The sequence below is a fragment of the Neomonachus schauinslandi genome, chromosome 12, assembly GCF_002201575.2.
Source record: "Neomonachus schauinslandi chromosome 12, ASM220157v2, whole genome shotgun sequence".
NCBI lineage: Eukaryota > Metazoa > Chordata > Mammalia > Carnivora > Phocidae > Neomonachus > Neomonachus schauinslandi.
Genome location: NC_058414.1, coordinates 77,247,357 through 77,263,943, shown reverse-complemented (window position 1 = coordinate 77,263,943; position 16,587 = coordinate 77,247,357). Strand labels below are relative to the sequence as shown.

Here is a 16,587-nt window from a genome sequence, read left to right as displayed (position 1 = left end):
TTTCCCCCCCCCCCCCCCCCCCCCCCCCCCCCCCCCCCCCCCGCCACCGAACAATTCTGACCTGTACATCTTTAAGGTCCTTGAGCGTGGAAGGTCTTAGCTTCTGTAACTTCTTCCTGCTGAATAGGGGCACAGAGATGTCTCTACCAAAGGTCAACGTTGGTCAGTTGGGAAATACATATATATCCAGGAGTTACCAAAGAAAAGGCAGCTGAATCCAAGGTAGACAACATATATGAACCCCCTCGCATCTCCTCTTTTAAAAGTTAAGTCCTATTAACTGGTTGTTGTATAACCTTTTCTCTAGAAATAATTTTAAACTTAACAGAAAAGGTTCAAGTACAGAAGAAACCCTTTTCTTTTTCGTGAACAAAAGGATGGCCTTCGTGGCAAAGATGGTGCCTCTGTGGGGATGCTTGCACCTCCACCATCAGGTTCTGACACCCAGGCAGGGCACCCCTCCTCCTGATGCCCTTCTCATCGCGACCTTGCTGTGACATTCCTCCACAAGCCTCTCTCAGTGTGGACATCCTCCTCCCTGCATGTGGTCAAATATCCCATTAACACCTAGCCACCTCCCCAGATGACACCCTCCTCACCCTACGTGGGTTCCGACACCTCACACCAGGCAGCCCCCCTACATCACTGTTGTCCTCATTTCACCTCTGATCCCCCAGACCACGAGAAGGTGCTCTCCTCACCTCACTTAGCATCTGACACTCTGCCCAGGCCAGTGGTCCTTTGTGGGTGCCTGGGGTCCGGCACCTGGCTCGGGGCCATATTGCCCACTCTGCTGCCACGGGCATTTGTTTTGCTTGGCTTCTCCTGATGGCTTCAAGACAGAAATATTCAGGAAGAAATCACATGGAAGGGAAATGAAGGAAAGAAAAGAGGAAGAGCTCCAGATCTTTGCCCATGCACTTAAATATTGGGATATGTGTGCATATACCTATAATCATTTTTCTTCTTATTTTTCTAGATAAATGAGATCATGTTAAATGTGTCAATATGAAGTGCTTATTGTCTCTAAGAAATAATGTCTCTGAGATCACTCCACAGAGTTCTGCCACATTTTTTAAAGTGGCTGCATGGTATTCCACAAGAAGAATCTACTATAACTTGTTTTACAAATACACACACACGCACATAGTATGGTCACCCACTCTTCTATTCTTGGACACTTTGACTGACTCCAGTTTTCCTCATTGAAACCCAAGCTTCAATTAACATCTTTCCACACCTATATTTTAATCTCACTATAGAAATCTCATCACATTAAAAGAGTGACAAATTTTATAGAAACTATAATGCAGTAATAACTTCTTTGACATAAGGCTTCTGGTAGGCTGCTCAAGCTTGAAATAACAAGCAAAATGTCCAAATCTTTTTTGATAAAAACGAAACTCTTCTTTTATCTGGTATGATTTGAGGGGCACAAAAAGGCTCACTGACCAAAATTATCCCCTTCACAAACTGACACATTGTTTGAAATTCTCATGAAATTATTCTTGTAAGGATTCCACCTATAAAGGTAATCTGAAGCAGAAACATCTTCCCTGAAAGTGTTTCCATGAACACATGAGTTCCTACTAATGTAACAGAGTGGAGTCCATCAGCCAGTAAAACAGAATTTGAGAACAAGTACTGGGGGATGAAATTGTCATGGGCAGAGTGAGCCACACATGAGATTTTATTTTATTTTTTTAAAGATTTATTTATTTATTTTGGGGGGCGGGAGGGGCAGAGGGGCAAAATCCTCAAGCAGACTCCCAGCTGAACGTGGAGCCCAAGCCAGGGCTCGATCTCATGACCCTGAGATCATGACTTGAGCAGAAACCAAGAGTCGGACACTTAATCACCTGAGCCACCCAGGAACCCCACACACTTTAGACTTTGGATGAAAGTTTGACCAATGAAAGAGCAGACCTCTGGCAAATTCCTGAGAATGAGGTGCAGCCTGAAGGGCGGGTCCTTGGAAATAGGGCACTCAGGGGACTGGAGGGAGCTGGATGTGGGATGGCTGGGGCCTGGAGGAGGTTGCAGGGAAGAGTGGTGCCCAAGGAGCCTTTCAGGACTTACTTTAAGTCAAAGTGCACCTGCTTCATGTTTGTCTTCAGGAATGGAGAAAAATGACCCGTTCGAAAATTGAGACGTCACCAAAAGTTGCACTTCGTTTTCACTGGTTAACTATAATTAGTTATTTTTGTAAATGATCTTTCTTCCATTTTAACCATTTTGCTACATAAAAATAAGACACCATGAAATAAAAAAAAAAACCTCACAAATATAACTGATTAACCATAAAATATAATTACAACCCAGCATTCTCCGGCACGGTTACTTGAATGAAAACCTTCCATTATCAGTTTTGTTAGTGCAGGTGTAAGCGCTCTTTAGAAACATTAGGGCTGTGCCAATGTGAATATATTACATAGGAAATTGTGATAAGTCATATTTAACAAGTACTGTGATATAATTCTGTTGAGGTTTAAAGGTAATACAGGATTTTTAATTAAATGAAATTATGCCCTTGGCAAGTCACTTTTGTGAAGTAACTCTAAATATGTTTAAAAATAAATCCTCCATTAAAAAATGATTTATTTAAATTTTATCTCTTTTGTTTACAAGGATAAGTGTATAAAAAAATACCACTCGAGGGACACCCGGGTGGCTCAGTTGGTTGAGCATCCGACTCTTTTTTTTTTTTTGAGATTTTATTTATTTATTTGACAGAGGGAGAGAGACAGTGAGAGAGGAAATACAAGCAGGGGGAGTGGGAGAGAGAGAAGCAGGCTTCCTGCTGAGGAGGGAGCCTGATGCAGGGCTGGATCCCAGGACCCAGAGATTGGGGTTAGCAATGACAGACATCTAAAAAACAGAATGAGGTTTAAGCAGGTTAGACTGGGTTCTTCACAATCAAAGTGAGGGAATCAGGTGTTCTTAGTAGGCTGGTAACAGACTTTTATGGGATTAGAACTCATACCACCCCCTTTTAGGGATGTGTTGCTCTCCCTGGGCCCCCTCTGCACCCGTCCTCCCGCCCCCCCCCCCACACTGTCCCAGGAGGGACAAAGCCAGGATACATCCAGAGAGCTGGTAAGTGGCAAGTGAGAATGGTTGTGGTGGTATTGAGGATTGAGACTGCAGGCTGAGGGTTTCTGAACCCTTCAAGGATAATGTCATCTGCCCCCTTCGCCTTATCAGTGATCCCATGACTCCCAAAGTTAATTTGAGATGTAAAGATAGAACTGGCCCCTAAAATCTTGGGGACAGCACCATTTCTAAAAGAGGCGGTGTGACCAAGAACCTGGGCACTAAGAGGACACAAATCCTGTAACAGAGGTATGGATATGGCTGGTTACAGATATTAGTGAGAACTAGGATATGTTTAGTAATTTTTCATGAGTTCCTAACATTGACCTAACTATACATAACTATACATCCTAACATTACAAGGCATGGCTTAATTGGGAATTTTCATATAACCTTGGAGGCATGTTATGAATCTTTCCAAGCCCAGAGGAAGAAGTGAATCAAAGGAAATTAAAAAAAAAAAAAAGAATTTGTAAAACTTTCAACTTTGAAAATTACAAAAAAATAATATTTACTTAAAATAAGATAATATATTGGACCTTAGAAATTTTGTAGTTGTTTATTTACTTGTAATAATGGTTTCAAGTTCTATAATTTTGGAATATCTCCAGAGGCTAAAAGACTAAAATGACTGTACTCAGCATTCATGAATAGGATAGCATCCTTACGCAGTACAGTTTAACAAGTCACCATGAGTCATTTCCTTTACCTGCAAATATTTGCATTTAGTCATTCAGTTTCTTGTCACCAGATAGGAAATGCTCGATTAAAATGTGTTGAATGAACGAATGAATGAAATTATTACCCACCAAGTGCAGGCTCTATCATCCACTGAAAGATTGTCAAACAAGTTCTGTGCTAGAATAAAGAGATCTGGCAGATGTTCCCCCCTCCCAATTTCTACAGACAAATATTAAAATTTTCAAAAATATTCCCCAGGGTCAGAGACTAAATTCCAAGAAAAATAGCGGCCTGTGATGGAAAATGTAATTCGTAAGTATAAGCTGTAAAGTAATTTATCCTATGGAGTTAACATTAGTGCCTTGAAAAGTGACAGCTACGTGAGTGACTTAACTCTGAACAGCTGTTTTAAAAAAAAAAATGAATAACCTTTACTAAAAAGAAGTTCGGAAATATTTCCATTCTACTTTAAAAGTTTTGAAGGTAGCACTGATTTATATTACCAACAGCCAAAAAAACGTGGAGGAAATCATTATTAACAAGAGAGTTCAGGGGGGCTAGAACACTGGAATTTGGAAACAAGAAAAGAAAAAAGAAGGAAGGATGGAGGAACTGATAATATTGTTATCACCAGGACCCAGGCGCTTTGGGAGCCAGGTCAATAAAAAATGGTTTTAAAAAGGTTATGAAAAAGAATGTTCCTTGGAAATTGCTAGAGATAAATGTGTCTAGAATAATTCCAGGTAAAGAAAGCTTGCAGCCAGACTCACTAGTAAGGGATTCCCCATGGACCTTCGTAGGGAAAGAGGCCCCTTGTCTAGATGAGCAAAGTAATGGAAGCTGTATTAGCAATTGTTCAATACCTCACCTCTTTGCTGATACAGAGAGCAGGTTTTGAAAATAGCACTACTGTATAACATTATTATATACTGAATGGAAACCATAACATTCTTTCGTATCAATGTATCACAGCTGGAAAACTAAAACATTTTCACAGACATTAATTTATTCAAGTATATGCTTTCTCTTTTTGACACATCATTCATTCACTCCACATATTAAAGCACTATAAGGAGAGACTAAGGTAGATTCTGGATACTGCAAAATGAGATTTCCCAAACCAGTGGCAGCAGGATCACCTGAGAATTTGCTAGATATTAAATTTGAAGCCTCTGCCTCAGAGTTGCTGAATCAGAAATCCTGGAAGTCAGACCCAGCAATCTTATTTTAGTAAGCTCTCCAGGTAATTCTGATGCACACTAAAGTTTAGAAACCACTGTTCTAGATTATAGACCATCTACATTTAATGTTCTCTTTACTCTTCACCATTGCAATGGCTCCCTTGGTAATTTCATTTTCAAAAAAGGAGCAAAATGTAAAAGCTTAGAAGCACTCCAATTAAGAAAATAGAATTCCTTACTTAATCCAGTATTTTATTTTTTTAAGTGTTATTTAAATGTAAAGCACTTTCACACAGATTGTTACAGAAGTTATTTTTATTTGAAGTATGTTCATATACTGTGAGCAAACATGCACTAAAGAACTACCTTTGATAACTTGGCATTAATCTTCACACTATGAGACATAATTTTTCAATGATAATCTATAACGTACAATCTAAGGTATATGAATTTTCAACATGTCTTGTAATCTATCCTAATATAGTCCAAATATGGTCAAAAAACTTGCATATATCTGGTAAAGTTTAACATTTATCTGGCCAACAGCTGCTTGCTGTTTAATTGCTTAACATTAGGAAATTGGAAAGTGGTGTGATTATCTACTTAAGGCCAAATATTAATTAGAATCAAATAAATATAGTTCCTTAGATCTCTGTGGTATCTAATCTATATAACCATCTTGCAGTGATAACTCATAAATGATTAAACAAAGGCCAGATACATTAGAGGAATTTGCACCATATGCCAGAACTTAATTGTCTACTCAATTTACTTTTAAAAATGTTGATGGCATAAAAACACATCAATAGGGCTTAGATTTTATTTTAAGTCAAGCCTTCTTTCTTATGCTTAAACATGAAGAAGCAATCACCATAAATGGAAGGAGTAGAAGACTTATTATAATTTTCTGAAACATGTATTTTCGGGGGTAAAAGACCATACTTAAAAGTCATAGAACATTCTTCTCTAATCTCCTCTGAAGCCACATAAACATATCCCAAACTGGGATGTGTTCTTTTTTCATTATCTCCACAGAAATTAGAGATGTAATTATTCTGCTAAAAGGAAACAATAGAGGCTGTTCTCTAAAGATGAACTGAACTGTTTTCCTTTCAAAAGAGAATGAGCTCTTTCATGTCAATAGAGACTCACTTAGAAAATGGTGCACTGGGGTGGGGAATCCTTTGATCTACAGGTCAGCAACACTGTCAATCAATTGGGAGAAGAATTTGAGCTCTTGGGGTGGGCGACTGCTCTGAAGCATATTTGGAGGGCATATCAAGGCTACAGGTTACCTGCATAATTGTTCTGACTTTAAAAAAAAACTATACTTTCTGGTAAATGATGTAGAAAATGTGATAGAGAAGGCAGGGATTCAGACAGTCAACTATGAGAAATTGATTCTCACTGAACTGGGATAATGATCCAGACTGTGAAATGAATGCAAAGTGAATACACTGTGCCATAACAGAGAAGAAAATCAAGTTGTGTGATCCTTTAAGTGCCCTCAATGGAATCCTGGCTAGGTGCCGTCCAGGGGAAACGCAAATGTACAATGATATGACCATTTTTCTAAGAGAATATCATCTATTTCCACATGAATTATAATTTATCTACCCTTTAAGGATACAGATGACTAATACAGTATTTCTGACATTACTGATAATTTAAAGAAGATAAAGTAAAGAAGTTCACCTGCTATGGTCATGTAGATATAAGACCCTTAGATACATAAACCATTAGACATTTACGGAGTGAGGAAATACGAAGAAGACTTTCTATAGTGCAAACCAACTTGTTAATCCCCATAGAATAAAAATTAATTCAAATAGATTTATGTTATATTAAATAGACATTTAAGCTCTCTTTTCTCCAGCTCGATTATAAAACAAACACGTGTTTGGTGTAGACAAGCTAGAAGATATAGACGAGCAAAGATGAAATAAAAGGCACCCAGTTTTCAGGAATGGCTGCTCTTCATACATTCCTTGAAAAGACACATGCATAAAACAAAAAGAGACTATATCAAACACAGTGGCTCTGGAACCAACATTTTTTTATATCTACACAAAAGTTCAAAAATCTAACAGCGTTATGCTATGTTATCAGCCATATCCCTGAAACAAAGGAATGAGATGTGCCCATAGGATTCTCAGGAAAGTGCACTGGGAATCAAGACCCAGCATCAAGTTTCAAGTCTTCTGCTCACTTTGTGATTCTGGGCAAGTGACTTCATTTCTCTGTTTCTACACTTGTAAAATGCTAACACTGTCTTCTCAGCTCTGTTCATTCACGCCATAAACACTGACTGTCCACGTTCCTATGTCAGGTACCCAAGAGGAGGACACAGGGATAGTTCGTGAAAGTGAGGGATCTGCACTTGCCTGGGGGCAAGAGGAATCAGGAAGGCTTCCGTTCCTGAAGGAGATTATAGAGGTTTGGTATTCAGGCAAAACAGTGAAGAGCAATTAGAATCAAAGGCTGGTATAGCAACAGGCAAAGGGTAAGGAAATCACGGGGGATGGATGTGTGGGCTGGAACCAGATCAGGAGAGTCACTATATGCTACACTAAAGAGTCCATTTTTCATTTGGTAGGTGATGGGGAGCAACAGAAGGGATTTAAAAAGGAGAGTAATATCATCACAACTGTACTTCAGAAAGGTAACAGTGTGATGGATATAAACCTGGTATAAAATAAGTTTCTGAATACTGCAGAAGATTTGTCTGACTTTCGTACCTTTATTGAGCCCTTTATATGTACCAGGCACGGTTCTAAGTGTTTTGTATATACTAACTCATTTAATCACTGCTGTGCCTTTTGAGGTGGGTACTATTATTATTTCTTTTTACAGATAGGGAAACTGACAGGAGGGAAAATCTAGAGTCCAGATTTGAAGCCAAGCATTTAGATAGTCCAGCCCCAGAGTGTGTCCTTCATAAGACACACTAGCAAAAGAATCCCCACTGAAAACTGCTTCCTTAGAATCTGCCCAGTTCCATAATCTTTAGCTCACTGAGAACTCCCTGTGGAGTCCTGTGATGATGTTGATTAGTCCTGTCTACTTGAAATCCCCACTTGGATCCTGAAAAACCTCCCCTTCCTCATACCCATCTCTTTTGTTCTCTCTCACTAGTTCCTCTTCTTTGGTTTATTAACTAAAATGTTAAATGTAAAATCCTGCCTAATATCCTTTCATACAAATAGGTCAATAACTAAAAATTTAAGTCATTGTCAGTCAAAATATGGTGTAAATTTTATTACCCAGAATTTTGGATAGGACAAGGATACCAGCTAAATCAGAACTGAGAATTTTGTCTCATCACATCCCTAGTTTTCTGTCTAAAGGCAGGAAGAATTTTACACATTTCTCACTCACCTACAGGTTAGCAAAGCTGCCCCCTTTACCTGGAATAATTTTTCACCCATGTTAGCTTAGCTCCCACTTACGCTTTATCTCAATTTAAAATACCTTTCTTTGGGAAGCTGTCCCTGAACCTCTTAAGCTATGTAGGAGTCCCTAGACCTTGTGTCACCACAATCTGCCACCAGGCATTTATCATCCTTTGTAACCCTTGTTGTTGGCATGCTTGTGATTGTTTTCATTCTTCACTGCATCCCCATAGCCTGGCACAGTGTCTGGCTCATGTTATAATCCCAGTGTTGGATAATTAAACAAACTGATCTCAAAACTTGAACTTTTCCTTTATTGAAGAATATATAGTCACATTCAGGTAGGAGGCAAGCCAGGGAAGTGATAAGAAACTGACTCCTTCACATTCTAACACAGATTAACTGAACCTAAAAATCTTCTTAAGGACATGGAGGGCACAATATCCATAATGTAACTCATCTTCAAGAACAAACTTCTGGGGTTTTGAAAATGAAAAACTATATGTTACCTATAAAAAATTGCTGGAAGCAGCTCTTACTTCCTAGGGGTGCTCATGAAATATGAGAGGTCGGAAACCACACTTGTAAAAAAGCCAGTTTAGAGATAATCTAGTTTGGCATATGCCAACTTTTTGGATTGGCTCTGACGCTGATTCTGGGTGGCTCTGCTTATTGCTTCTATTTCCAGGTGGCAGATGGCCTCAAAGTACAGCATTTCCTGTTTTCCAATTCGTTAAGACTTATGGCTACTTCTCATATACTAGAACTTTCTCTGAGCTCACACCACAATATTTATTTTTTGTGTATCTCTATTTGTTGTAAGAAAGATTTGGGTTGGTTCCCTAAAATTATGTTATTATTAGTCACAATTCCTCCCAGGTAAAATAAATTCTGTGTCCCAGTGAGACTGAATGAAGTTGGATAAAAACTACCTTTTATTGGGCACCTACTTGTGAGGTCTGCTTTAGGCACGGAGGTACACTGAAGAAAATAAAGCTTTGCTCTAGTCGGAGTCTGGTTCTCTGTTTCTCCCACCCTTAGTTACTTAGACTTGGTTATAATATTAGAAAGATATTCACTAACTATTATTAAGATAAAAGCAGATCACAGAGCAGTACATATAGTAAGAGGCCATACAATGTCAGAGAGGATCATTAGGAAGGACAAACAGATATTAAATATTAGAGACAGTTCTCCTTGTTGAATATCAGGAAGAGACTTCTCCCCCTCCTTTTCTTAGAGCATTTACTTTAGAAAATTATCACTGTAAGAAGTACTTTAGCTTCTCCTTGAAATATATATAAATCCTTTTGAAAACTTGATAGGTCTTTTGTCAGCTTTATGATCCAGGAATGTCTTTCTCAAGGACTGGGGAGCCATCTCTGATGAAGTACAAATGCTGAGGAAGATAACACTCCAATCTCCTAGTTTCTGTGGAAAGTAGGAGTCTAATTTTGGTGGGCGCCTTGTTCCAAATTGCAAAGCTACCTCCTATCATAAAGATACGAGGTTTGCTTTTCCTCCCGAGAAAGCCAATAAACTAACACATGTGGCCGCTCCAATTACCAGGTAAAATTAGGATGAACTTTGTGTGACCAAAGTTGCTGTCAAGTCTCTACTTGAATAGTCATTGTTTATCTTGAAAACATGTATATAATGGGTTGTATCTGGTTGGCTATATAAGGAGGTGAGATGCCTTTTTGTTTCTGCAGTCTCTTAGTGGACTGTCTTAATGTGTATCACATTGTGGTTTAATGCTTATTCAATAATAAAACTGTTTTCTTTCTCTCCTATCTTCAAAAAGAACATTTGTGGGTTAGGGAATTTTGTTTTTAATTATATTTCCCTAACAGAAGACATTAATAGCAGTTATCTCTGAAGGATGAAATTCCAGCTACCTATCTAAAATATATATTTATCTAATGTATATTAGCATCCATCTGGTCCACCTTCCCTCAGTTATCAGACACTGCTTTGAACCCTAACTCTAAATAGGTTTTGAGTTCCCTTCCCTTTCCTGGAATCCTAGGCTTATACAGTTTGAGGAATGAATCTGAGCAGTTGTTCAATGTGTCCAGAATATTCTGTGGTAGTTAAGAAGCTCCTTGCAGTCTACAAGAGTTCGCAGGCTGGCATGTCAGAAGCCACAGAGGACTTCTAAGGTTCTCCGCATTCCAGCCAGGAAAAATGCCAGCTCTGGCCCAGTCCAGGGATCTCTGATTTGAACACATCTCACTTCCTGATTAAAATAGAAACTTGGTATTCATAGGTAGCAGGATGGAGAGATAGCCGTATAGATATATTCCAAGGAAAAAGGAAATAAAATCAATGAATCTTAAACATATCTGAATATATTTCAAGGTCATTTTTGTAATTCTGTGCTTCAGTCATAAAAATATAGGTCATGTAATAAAAAAATTCTTCTGCATTTAAGAAATGAATCACTTACATATTTTTCATCTTTGAAAATCCTTGGTTTAAAGAGTCAAAATTACCATACAGAAAAAAATAAGAAACTAAGTAAGCCTTGAAGTTTGCCTTTACTGAGTCATAAAATAAGAGGGTGATATAGGTCAACTTAAAATAATTGCAACGGTATTGGGCGCCTGGGTGGCTCAGTTGGTTAAGCGACTGCCTTCGGCTCAGGTCATGATCCTGGAGTCCCGGGATCGAGTCCCGCATCTGGCTCCCTGCTCGGTAGGGAGTCTGCTTCTCCCTCTGACCCTCCCCCCTCTCATGCTCTCTGTCTCTCACTCTCTCTCTCTCAAATAAATAAATAAAATCTTAAAAAAAAAAATAATTGCAACGGTATTTTGCCTAAAAGTTGAAAACATTTAAATGAACTTTGTGTGACAACACAAACCGTAGCCTAATCTTGGATTTTTTTTTTTCAGTAACCACGTAATATTCTCTTTTACTTTTCTTTTGCTGAAAGATATATTTCATGGACTAGAGCACTCCAGAGTAGAGAACACAGAGTGAGGTAAAAGAAGTCCAGAAAAGAGAAGGAAGGCTAACAATACATCCAGACAGACACCCAGAAGTCTGCACACAGACAGGAGAAACAGCCAGATTTTCTCATCCTGAGCTGCTAGATTACATCCAATCCATTCAAGACTCTACTAGACGCTGTCAGCAGGGGCAGTTATGAGTCTGCACCAGAGAATCTATGCAATTGCAACTTTACTTGCTGGGGAATTCTCAACCATATCCCTGAAACAAAGGAATGAGATGTGCCCATTTCATAGTATAGTATACAGTTTTATTATTAGACAAATTTAGCAATGATTATTTAATTGTGATCCTTCTGCAGCTATGTCTATTTTTTTTTCAATTCTACGAAGTGAGAGTTGCATATAAATAAATTTTGAATTTTAGATCATTTAACTGAACTCTATTCAATTTTTGCAGCGAAGAACGCTCTACTTACCACATTTAGCATAGGGAAAGTTTGCCCGGAATATAAAATCTTCATTAAACTTCTAAAAATATACAGATGATAGGAAATATCTGTCTATAATATGCATTCAAGCCAGTCAACTCCTAAATCCTCTTGTGAGATTATCAGATACACCCTATATTCTTTAATCTGTTTAGGCTCAAATTAAGACACTGTTAGGCTCAAATTAAGACACTCAAATCATTATCACTTGGATTTGTAGTAAACTTGCTCAAAGAGATTTCCTCTGACAATGTGAAACACGTATTTGATCTACGTACAAGGACATTAAGCCCTCCATGTAGTTCAATGTCCTTCGCTTCTTACTGGTAAGAAAACCGAACTACACTACAGATCTGTCTGTATGTTAGTGACGTCCAGAAAGCCTGCTGTGAAGTGCATTCCATGCTCTAGTTTGAGGTCTGTGACACCCCCTCACCTCCACGCAACTAAGCAGAGACCCTACATTCAGCCTGCTGAAAACACAGTACTGTGGTTCTTGTCCAGCTACCTTGCCCTTCTTAGTAAAACTAATCTAAGTACATTGAAAACATTGGTTTTGACCAACTTGTACAAAAAATTAGCACAATCTAAACAGTATACAGTAAGATGTGAAAGTCTCCCGGCTCTAATGGCCTTCCATAGTCCCATTCCTCAGGGGTCACCAGTGCCAACAGGTTGGTGTGTCTCTTTCCAGTCCTTCTATGTTTGTATAAATACATAATTTTTTTACAGAAGTGATATAATGCCATGCATAGAGTTCTGGAACTTGCTTTTTCATTCCTAAGTTAGAAACGAGACATGAACAGTCGTCTGTTTAATATAAGAGAAAAATATAATATGTTAAAAAGATATTTCAGATTCTAGAAGTAAAGAAAGGCCTGGACAAGCCAGAAATCAGTCATTACTCGACACGGATTCAAATTCTCCTTCGAGTTTAGCCTACTTTCTTCTAGGTTAAGAGAAGTAAAACACTAAACCTAAGTACATCCAAAAGAAAATGCCAAACATCTAACCACAATTATACACCACCTTATATTATGGGTCTTTTGTTTTCCATAAGCAGTATCTTCTAGTCTATATATTTCTTGAAATGGAAATACTATTTAGACAGAATATTCTATTTAAGGAAACAGAATAAATTCAGTATTTAAAGCCTCTTTCACTTTGGTATATTCAGCCCAGCATCTGATAGTGACTCTTGTGTGTCCTTTCTTGCTTTTATCCAATGCAACTCTTCAGCTAAAGCTTTAAAGGTGCCTAGGTTTAAAAACACTTGAGATATATCAATATAAAATTTTCAATTTCAAGTTGCTTTAAAGTATGAAGGAAAGGAAACAACAGAATATTTTTTCAAGTCCAAGAAATAAAGACTATATTTCAATAGTGACTAATTCTAGGACGAAGTGGCAAAAGTCCATCCATTTCTAATGATCATGTTGCTTGAAGTTACAAAGGTCTAACAACACAAACAGAAGGCAAATGTGTTGTCTTTGAGTATGGCTGACAGAAAACATTCCCTTAGTTTCAGATGTACAACACAGTGATTCGACAGCTGTGTACATTACACTATGCTCACCACAAGTTTAGCTACCATCCACCACCATATAATGCTATTACAAACCATTGACTCTATTCCCTATGCTGTACCTTTTATCCCTGTGACTTCTTCATCCATACCTGGAGGCCTGTATCTCCCACTCCCCTTCCCCCATTTCGCCAGTCCTCTGGAAACCATCAGTTTGTTCACAAACAGAAGGAAAATTTTAACATCTCATATAATTGTGGGCTATGTGTTCATGATCTCAAAAAAAAAGAAAAAAGAAAAAGAAAAACCAAATGACTCATTTTTTTTCCCCACTGAACTGTCTTTTTTTAGGCATTGTCATAGAAAATTTAAGGTTAATAGGAAGAAGGAAATTCATTTTCTGAAATCCTTAAATTAAATGCAGTTACTATGGAAAGAACTAGATTTTAGTGCTGACATTCCCAGGTTTATAATTCACGCTTTTATAGCAGTGTGACAAACAAACCTTGCTCACCTTCCTATAATAACTTTAAAAATGGGATTGTCAACTCGTATTTACCAACCCTGTCATTTCCCAGCATAATTACAGCATACGTCCCAAACAGAAAAGTTGTTTTTAACCTATGTTAAAAAAACACAACTGTGGGGCGCCTGGGTGGCTCAGTCGTTAAGCATCTGCTTTCGGCTCAGGTCATGATCCCAGGGTCCTGGGATCGAGCCCCACATCGGGCTCCCTGCTTGGCAAGAGCCTACTTCTCTCGCTCCCACTCCCCCTGCTTGTGTTCCCTCTCTCACTGTCTCTATGTCAAATAAATAAAACCTTTAAAAAAAAAAAAACACAACTGAACGAGTAATACCTTCTCCTTCCCCTCCAGCCTCTGTTTCTCCACCCCTCCGATAGCCAGCAAGGATCTGCATGGTTTCTTCACATAATTGTATAGCCCTTCACAAACAACCTTAGCCGTAATGATTCCATTTCAATAACGCTGGCTATTTGCTGTATATTTTTAAATGGCTGATGATAAAGTCATGGGCTCTCTTACAGACAGAGGTTATGATTTTCTTAGTAATTGTTATTAATAATATTCTATATGTACAAACATTCAAGGGCAAGTCCTTCCTTCTGAGATTGCAGCTAATCTGACAAATTTAAGTGATGACAATACTGGAAGGAACAGAAACACAGAGCTCAACAAGATAAGCTGTTACGAACAAAATTCGGACTAAGATGTGGTCAAAACCAACTTACTTGGGCCATTCATAAAATTACTTAAATTTAAGAATCTTAAAACTAGGGTGCCTGGGTGGCTCAGTCAGTTAAGTGTCTGCCTTCGGCTTAGGTCATGACCCTGGGGTCTTGGGATTGAGCCCTGCATCGGGCTCCCTGCTCAACGGGGAGTCTGCTGCTCGCTCTCCCTCTACCCCTGCCCTGCTGCTCATGCTCTCTCAGGCTCTCTCTCTCTCTCAAATAAATAAATAAAACCTTCAAAATAAATAAATAAAATTTTTAAAAAAGAATCTTAAAACTAACTTATCGTGCAATTTATACAGTTATATGGTTTTATATGTATAAAATATACAAACACAATATCATAAAAACTGGCCTGAAAGGAATATATCTTTTTTCTTTAAGTGAATACCCCTGGAATGAATAGTGATTTTTATTCTTTTTTTTGTGCTTGAATGTACTTTCTAAATTTTCCACAGTGAATATTTACTATTTTTTTTTCTTTTTTTAAGTAGGCTCCTTGCCCAGCATGGGGCTTGAACTCACAACCCTGAGATCAAGACCTGAGCAGAAATCAAGAGTTGGACACTGAACCAACTGAGCCACCCAGGTGCCCCAATATTACTATTTTTAAAGCAAGAATAAAAAAAGAAAGAAAAGAAATGCATGCCTATCTACTAAATCCATTGTGCTGCTACCCTTCATCTGTAAAATAAAGTCCAAGTTGGCTAGGCTTGTGTTAAAGCTCTTGGAAGCTGGTCACACATCTTACCAGCCCAATCTTATTTCTAATGAACACCCAACTCTGTTTCAGACGGTCACCAGGCCTGTCATGGGCCATGTAGATTTGCCTCAGGCTCTTCTCATCAGGCCTAAAGCTTCTCCTCTCCTCTAGCATTTCTGATCATAACTCCTGATTGTAGCCATCTTAGGCCAACTTCAGAAATTCATGATGCTCTAAACCAAGTCTGGCAATCATACAAAAATCATTTTGGGCCCTGATTCCAATTAATTCCGCAAAATAATTTAGAAGGAAGCCCTGCTGAGAGCAAGAATCTCATCAGTATTTGTTAAACGAATGAACACAATCACTACTGTGATCATAACAGGATTGGCAAGGAACATTTATTGAGAGCTTTGTATTTATAAGAAGGCACTGTGTCCAAACTTCACTGATCTCATGTAATGCTCTAAACAATCCTCCATTTCACAGATGAAAAAATTGAGCCTCAGGTAGGTTATGTATATTTCCCAGGGAGGTATAGCCAGTGTTGACTTGGGATTCAAATCCAGCTGTGTCTGATACCAGTATGCTCTACACTATCAAATTTGCTAATGGAAGGTCTACTAGAAATCATTTTGCCTATAATATATTTTTTTAAATTAATCTGAATATCCACGAAGCTAAGTAAAAATGATGTGTTGAATTACCAAGTTTTCTTTTACATATAAAAATAGATACAAAAACAATAAAATTTTCTGTTAAATCTCAATACATAATGAAATGTTTACCTGTATAGGACCAGCCAATCTCTTCAACGAGTTTTCTTTGTTGTCTGTAGTATCCATAAGCCCAATCTACAACCAAGAAAAATCAATTGATCAATGTGTAGAAAAATATATGTGTCCCAATTAAAAATTTATCAGATGCCCAAACCATTCATACCACAGATGGTCCTCAATTACTCCTTCCCATGTCACCTTCCCGATGACTCCTCTCAATGCCAAACACCATCATTTTAGTCTCTGTCATTCCTGTTCTCATAGTATAAAATTTAGGGGGCACATTTAAAAAATGCCGAAGTTCAGGTAGGGACAAAGCAAATATTCTGGGTAAAGCAGGAGCAGCCTAGAGGGGTTCATCCCAAAGAAAAATGGGTCAGAAAGAATAATTTGTCTTATCTTTAAATTTTTTTTTAAAGATTTTATTTATTTATTTGACAGAGAGAGAGATAGCGAGAGCAGGAACACAAGCAAGGGGAGTGGGAGAGGGAGAAGCAGGCTTCCCACCGAGCAGGGAGCCCGATGTGGGACTCGATCCCAGG

At 38.3% G+C, this 16,587-nt stretch overlaps 1 protein-coding gene across 1 annotated transcript in view; it reads right to left on the bottom strand.

Moving 5' to 3' along the window:
- PTPRZ1 (protein tyrosine phosphatase receptor type Z1) overlaps positions 1–16,295 on the bottom strand; it is a 116,292-nt gene extending 99,997 nt beyond the window's left edge. Inside the window, 2 exon segments of the mRNA XM_021699345.1 lie at positions 16,055–16,120; positions 16,229–16,295. Coding sequence (XP_021555020.1) covers positions 16,055–16,120; positions 16,229–16,295 — 133 coding nt within the window.
- Between the last annotated feature and the right edge of the window lie 292 nt (positions 16,296–16,587).